This window comes from Cucurbita moschata, unplaced genomic scaffold (assembly GCF_002738365.1).
Source record: "Cucurbita moschata cultivar Rifu unplaced genomic scaffold, Cmos_1.0 Cmo_Scf00050, whole genome shotgun sequence".
In the NCBI taxonomy this organism is placed as follows: Eukaryota; Viridiplantae; Streptophyta; class Magnoliopsida; order Cucurbitales; family Cucurbitaceae; genus Cucurbita; species Cucurbita moschata.
Window position 1 is genome coordinate 4,928 of NW_019268566.1, and position 7,375 is coordinate 12,302.

Here is a 7,375-nt window from a genome sequence, read left to right on the forward strand (position 1 = left end):
TTTTTTTTTTTTTTTTTTTTTGAGAATATTTCATACAACTGCCTATTTTTTTGAGTTGCTTTTACTGCGTTCTTACAGCTGCTTACGAATTCCGAATGGGCATAATATTCAGTTGATCTTGCGTTGCCCCTTTATCCCTCCAATTCAACGTGCCACTAATTGGTCATTTGTCTTATTGATATAAACTTGTAACTATAAAAGAAAAAAAAAAAAGAAAAAGAGAACAGAGTGCAAACAAGAGAGAATGCACCAAAGAAGTGCTTAAATTCTGTTCTATGCTTTGAAGTGAGATTAAATGTATTTATAGGAAAACAAATAATCAACCTCTAACTAACTAACTAGATCACTAACCTTTAAATAAATGGCACAAACATCAATTTCTAATAAGTAAAAAATAAAATAACTTAGCCATTGAGCCATCCGTCGGACCAGGACTCCAAATACGAACACCCCTTATCCAGGCAAAAATAGTAGTTAGTAAAAGGCAGAAATCGACATGAGGGAAAAATCCAGTCAGCTAGGAAAAAATTGACTAAGAACTATTCTGGACATCCCTTTTAAAAGAGCAAAAGACTCCTACATCATAGGTTAGAGTAGTTGTATAAAACTCTGTTGTTTATGATGTCATGTCATTTTAATATTTGACCTGGCTACTGGTTTTCATTTTGGCAGGGAATTTCTTCCAGGCTGGACTCTTCAGATTGTAAGGTGGATTCTATTTTACTTTGTTTGGATGCCCTAATCCCTAAGCATACTATGAATTTATATCACAAGAAGACATTGATGTGATAGATTGACATAGCTCTACACATAAAGAATTATTGCAATATTCAGATAACATTTTAAATAAGCTTCTCTGTTTGAAAAAAAACATCCATGTTTATTGCTGCTAGTTGAATTTCCAGACTTTCCAATATATTTTGGTATTAGTATTGTGATGTAAAATATTACATAGTTTTTAACATATATATCATCTTGTTATAGGATATTATCAAAGAGAAAGCAGAGTCTCACTCAATAGATTGCTTCTCCTTGAATGCATTTTTAACAGAAGATGATATTAATGAAATCATGCTATCTTGGGGGGACATTCGTAACACCATCTTGTATGTCATCTCAAGTGAGAGGAAGGATGATATAAAACAACTAATTTATCAGGGATGGCCGGTTGTTGTTTTAAGTGAGTATAATTGTATTCTTTCTATTCCAGATTCATGGCTTCTTACTTTCCTGAGTTTACCTCTTAACCATAGACATTGATTAATTATATAGCTTGGTATTTTAATGGCTTTTTCTTCCTGATGGGCTCTTTGTTTCTGTACGTAGATAAGATCTTTGTAATAGAGCTTGATTCAAAAGGAAATTAAGTTGAGTCAGGAGTACTAAATTCTTTTGAACTCACTTAGGAGTTGATTGTAGTCTTTAGGAGTTCATTGTAGTCTGGACTATTAAAGGGGGTAGCTTTGCATAAGTCACACCAAGAGAGAAATCAAGTCTTCAAAATAATGAGTTCCTCTTAACACAAACGGTCAAGGTAGATATAGCTTTCTGAAATTTCCAATAGTCAATAAACCTATAAATATTCTTACTGGTTTGACGTAGGGAAAGAGAGAGCTATCCTTTCTCCCTTCCATCTTTAGAATCGAGAGAGGACTTTGTTACCTGGAGATGAAATGCAAAGATGTTTGTTTTCTAGGCTTATGTTGGATATTCGTGACATGTTCAAGAAAGATAAGGTCTTCAGAAGGGGCTGAGCTATGTGCGAAAGCCAAGCACTGTGAACAAAGAGTTCAAGACCTTTTCACAGCGTATCTACAGCTGAACGATTGTTCGACCTTAGAGACGGTCAATCCCAATAAGTAAGGTAGAACCAGGCTTCTGCAAGTGGGGGTAATAGAAACTATCGACCAAACTCCCCTAAAGGTGATGGGGGGAATACAAGTCCTCCTAACCGGGAGGTATCTTAATGGAAGAGACCTCATAGCCAGAGCAGTCACGGTCAAGGCCCCTTGTCTTGCTTCATTTGAAAGGGGGCCCACCAAGAAATCGAGTGCCCACAAAAGCCTGCACTTTATGCCTTCCAAGCAAGACTTGAAATAAGTTCGAAAACTAAGCATGAGATGGTGGAAGTTGTGGGAGAGATAGAAGAACTAGTGGAACGTAGTCTTATGTATGTTGAGGCCTGGGTTAACCACAGAGCAGCTAAGAACACTATTATCGATTTTGGAGCCACCCACAACTTCATGACGAAGACTGAAGCGAAATGCTTGAATATCCTTCAGCATCGAGACACAGGAAAGCCGTCAATTTGGCAGCTCTACTTGTCTCAAGAGCTGCAAAGAGAACTCCAATCAAACTAGAGACTTGGACTGGACAAACTGATTTTGTGATTGTCAAGGTGGATGATTTTGACATCGTGTTAAGAATGGATTTCCTGCTTGAACACAAAGTCATTTCCATGTCTTTAGAGAAATGCTTAATAGTAACGAGATCCAACCTGACAATCATTTAAACTAACTCCCGTCAACCAAAAGGTGTGAAGATGATGTCAGCACTACAGTTAGTAGGGATCTTACCCATGATGAACCGACGCTCGCTGCCATTACTGTGGTTGAAGAGAGGAGTTTGAGTAAGCTAACTCCAACAAAAACCTCGCGGTTGCTATAGGAATACTGCGATGCAAAAACCTCCTGGTCATGCTTGTTCATGGCGTGTTGTCCATGGTTGTATGCCCATTCCAAACCCCTTTTACTTGCTTTCATGTGTAGTTAGGTACTTACTATACCTCTGATGTCAGTACTAGGGTGTATGATTGTTCACTAAAATCATATCTACACCCACCAGGGTTGAAATGCATCAAAATGTACTATAGGGGCATGTGATTAGTTGTCAATTTTTCTTACTTGGGTTATATGCTATCAAAGTTGTGGTTGTTACTTATTCACTTCTAGCCTATAACATTGTTTTTAACACTTATTCTCGCTCACGTTTTATATAACATTTTCTGTCAAACATGCTTTGAGGCTCGATCATACGTCAAGATTGTCCACAAAGTTTGATTTTCACACAGCTAACTTGTTTGCTGGGTTAGAACAAGTGTTGCACAATTGTTGTCCCGTGTCACAGAGTGCAATTGTGACACTTGCCAATAACTGTTTGTTCCTAAGATTAAGTTGCCTATTCGTACACCCTCCTCGGGTTAGAATAGTAAACTACCTGTTATATCGCCTTTTCAAGTAGAAACAGTAAACTACCTGATGTTCCAGCTTTTCTGGTGGAAATAGTAAACAACTTGTTGCATTGTTTTTTTAGGCGGAAACACTAATCTGTTTGTTGCATCACTTTTTCAAGCAAGCGGAGTCAATAATCTACCTGTTCACACACCCTCTCGAGTTTGAACAGTATAAGGTCCTGGCTCCCCACTAGGCAAACTGTATCTACCTCAGTAGTATACCTTCTATGACTCTTGGAATTCTTTATGGGTGACAACTGAACTCTGTGTATCAAGTAGACCCTAACTGCTCTTGGCTCTTCACAAATAGGGGTTTTGCCCTAATCGCCCCTACGAGATACCTAGTCAACCCAATGTTTTGTGAAATCCAAAACCAGCTTTAAGGACCATAACGTAAAATAGAGGTACATTGTCTAAGATACTCATAACATGTATAAACATATATAAACATACAACATGCTCGACATATTAACTCTATCAAAGTTCACCATTATTAGAGTTTACAATTGGAAGTAAATCAATTGAGGTATGTTAGAAAAATTATAAAAATATTAACTCTATCGGAGTTCACAATTATGCACAGGGAAGCTGTCAAACTAAGTATCCTGCTACGCCGTAAACTATTAAGTTTTCTAGACGTAGCTATCATGAACCTATCTTAACTAGGTTCTAAAACATGATTTTTAATTATTTGCCCATGGTCTTATTCAGCTCCTATAAGTATTTCTTAAAACTTGCTCAGTGTGGTTACTTACGTGTTTGTCAACTTCCCGAGCTTGGTTCAAATCTTTAAAAAAATTTGAATTCTCTAAAATTTCTCAACCTGTCCTAAATTAAATCAAAAGAATAAAATTGGTAAAAATGGCTCGAAGAACGGACTACATAAATTTCGAATTGATTAAAAAAATGGTTGTAGGTCGAGAAACTAATTGTTGACTGTATGTCGAGAAACTAACCGTTGGCTATGCGGTCATCTTCTCCAACTTGCATGCTTGCCATTTTGCATGTTACCGGAATAAAATATGGTTTTCTATTTCAAAATGTTTCTGTACTCTCAAAATTTTCAATTTGGTCTTGATTTACAACCAAATTTGATCGAGGTTCATTTTGGTCCTTGTATTTTTAATAAGGGGACCAAAACCGTTGATCCTTGTAGTTTCACAAGGGTCATTTTGGTCCTTATACTTTTAAAAAGGGACCATTTTGGTCCCTTAATTTTCATTTTAACTTATTTTTTTTCTAAAAATTCACTATTTAAAAGTATAAGGACCCAAATAAACATTTTGAAGATATAGGGACCAAAATGAACAAAAACGAAAAGTACAAGAACCAAAATAATATTAAACTAATAAAGTATTTGTATTCCAATATTGGAATCATAAGATACATAGAAGTCTTCTTACATAGGAGAAAGACTCGATATATAAAGGTAAAAAAATCATAATAAGAAGAAAATAAAACCATTAATGGATGATTACAGCTAATTAATATATTTATAAATTACAATCAACATAATCCATATGACCTCCTTTGAGTTCTCCTCTACTAAAAGTTCTACTTTTTTTTTCAAACTACATTTTGCACAATATTGCCGAGAAACTCTGTTTGTAATCTGAACTTTAATGTTAACCATTACATATCCTATAAGTATATGGACTTTTTTTTTTTCCTGCTGCTGTATGTCTACTCTAAAGAAGAAAATGAGTAGGGAGAATGATTGGTTTTTGTCCCATTTGAGGCAACTCAAACAAGACTGTAAAATAATAACTTTAGTGTGATGTGGTTAATAATGGGAGTTTTCTTTCAGATGTTCAAGGTGACGGTGCATGTGAAAATTTGGGAAGGATTTGTATTAGCAAGCTAGAAGAGTTGCCTTTGAGTATCTGTCGCTTAAATAGGAAGGTAATTCCTTTCCTGTGCTTTTGTTACGATAATATTATATTAATTTTTATATTCTTCTCCTTGAAGAAAATGGGAAAATGGGGCTACCATTATCGTATCTATGAAGTTTGAGACTATTAGTTCAATAATATACCTAGATCATCGAGTATGGAGCCAGATTTAGATAAGAGGCTTGAGGTTTTAACTTTGCTTCCAACTCCCTGCAGTTACCAATAGTATTTAGGGGTTTAGGGGCTTATTTTATTCGTGCTTGGGTTGAGAAAGATCTATTTGATAAGATAGATAATATTAGTCTGATAGGATATATTGAGAAAAACGATTATTTGATAAGTAGATAATATTAGTCTGATAAGATATATTGAGAAAAACGATTATTTGATAAGATAGATAACGAAGTTATTGTATGACAATTTCATAATATGATAACTTGTAGAGGACAATTTTATTATTAAATTAATACTTCAATTTTCAGTTATATTTATGAATGTTTTGGATGGCTAACCTGTAAATGTTTTTTCCCCAATTGTAAGTGAAGCACCCTAGCACCCTATAGAAAAATTCTTGATTGGCCTCTGGTATTGCAGATAAGTATCAGTTCTACTCAGTGTATGTGGTTTCACTCAAACTAGTATTAGACAGCTGCATGGAACATAGGGACAGCCGACCTTGTTGATTATGTTCATCAGAAAGTTGTAGGTTAACTGTTGGGTTTTCCATATTTTTAGTTGTAGGAGTTGGATCCTGCAGTCATCACTTATTGTTCCTTGATGATTGTCAAACGTCCTACTTGTATCAATGTGATATTGTGTTAAAGCTATTCTGACATCAAGTCAGAAAGCTACAATGATAAGAAAAGGAAAAATCGAAACTCAAAGTTATACCAACAATTGGAAATTGGAAGTATTTCCAAAGTGCAAGGTACACACACTCCAACGTGACAATCCCCTTGATTGTCTCTCGAGGTGAGAGGTGACAAAACGCAAACCATTTGTTACTTCAATATCTCGAATTTGTTTATTTTTTGTTGTAGAAAAGGGATGGATTCCAATAACATTGAGCTGCATTCAAAGGTCAATGAAGTTGGCTACCTTATCTCTTATCAATGGTATTGTGTCTCATACTTTGCCTCTTTATCATTAAAATCCAATGTAACCCTCAACAACTGTGCCTCCCTCAACAAGCCTCACAGTGTCAACACCAAGGGGCTTCATCCTTCAAAATATACCCAACGGAGTTCTTAAAAGATGGCATTTAAACTCACTCTTACCCTTTGGATCCTTTGATCATCTAGGAGTTGTATATTTCCATGATAAACAGCGTCCTCAAATTGACTTTATTTCCATGAAACATAAAACAATTAAAAAAGAAGAAACGACCTGCCTTTTTCTGTTTTGTACTCTTTCGTTTCATCTTTTACACTAATTGGTGTAATATGTATTCTCTATCTTCCACCAATGGAGAAAATTGTTTATGCGTTGACTGAGGACTACCAAAAGTATTATTTCACAAATTGATTGCAAGTTGAAAATGAAAGGCATCTTCCCACCAACTTTAAGTGCTGTTATACTTTTCTCTCTTTCCTAAAGACACTATTATTTATGGAAAAACATAGAAATGGAAAATGTGGAATACATTTTAGTGTTTTCTCACACATTTAAGTTTGATGCATCTTCAAAATATGCAAAGCTTGCAATCCATATGTTACTCCATCGTATGGCTGCTGGGAAGTATTTGTCTCAGTTATTTTGTTAAAGGGCATCAAGTTAATGTGTTTGCCTTGGATAGCATTTGATAACTACATATTGTTCTACCATTGTGTAGAGTTTTGTCTTCTTTTAATGGAATCTTGTATCCTACATCTCTTATCGGGCTCTCCAATTCACATTTCTAACAGGCAGCTGACTGTAGCCCCATCGTAGTTGGTTATACAATGAAGCCTTCACGTGAACTTGATTTTGCTAAGGTGAGCATTCTTATAAAACAAGACGTTCTTCTAAATTGATTGTCTTAGAAACAATATGATTGATTCCTTTGTATGGAATCGTTTATGCTTATTTCCATGCATTGGTTATTTGGAAAAGTACTTCAGTACAGGTATCAGAATCTATGTGCTTCATGGGAAATTTAGTTTCTCTGTTACTCTGTACCACTAGAATCAATTTTGTAATACTCCTCAAACCATCGGCAATTACTCATCACACGCGCGCACCTCTTTTTTTTTTTTTTTTTTTCAAACTACTG

General features: G+C 35.4%; 1 protein-coding gene across 2 annotated transcripts in view; it reads left to right on the top strand.

The window, feature by feature from the left end:
• The window catches only part of LOC111435607 (inositol 1,3,4-trisphosphate 5/6-kinase 4), a 13,004-nt gene that overhangs the window by 2,541 nt on the left and 3,088 nt on the right, over positions 1-7,375 (top strand). Inside the window, exons 2-5 of one of the 2 annotated variants that reach the window (XM_023073018.1) lie at positions 673-708; positions 985-1,180; positions 5,040-5,134; positions 7,029-7,097. In XM_023073018.1, coding sequence (XP_022928786.1) covers positions 673-708; positions 985-1,180; positions 5,040-5,134; positions 7,029-7,097 — 396 coding nt within the window. The remainder of the gene's footprint in view (positions 1-672; positions 709-984; positions 1,181-5,039; positions 5,135-7,028; positions 7,098-7,375) is intronic. The other variant, XM_023073020.1, reaches the window with a different exon arrangement.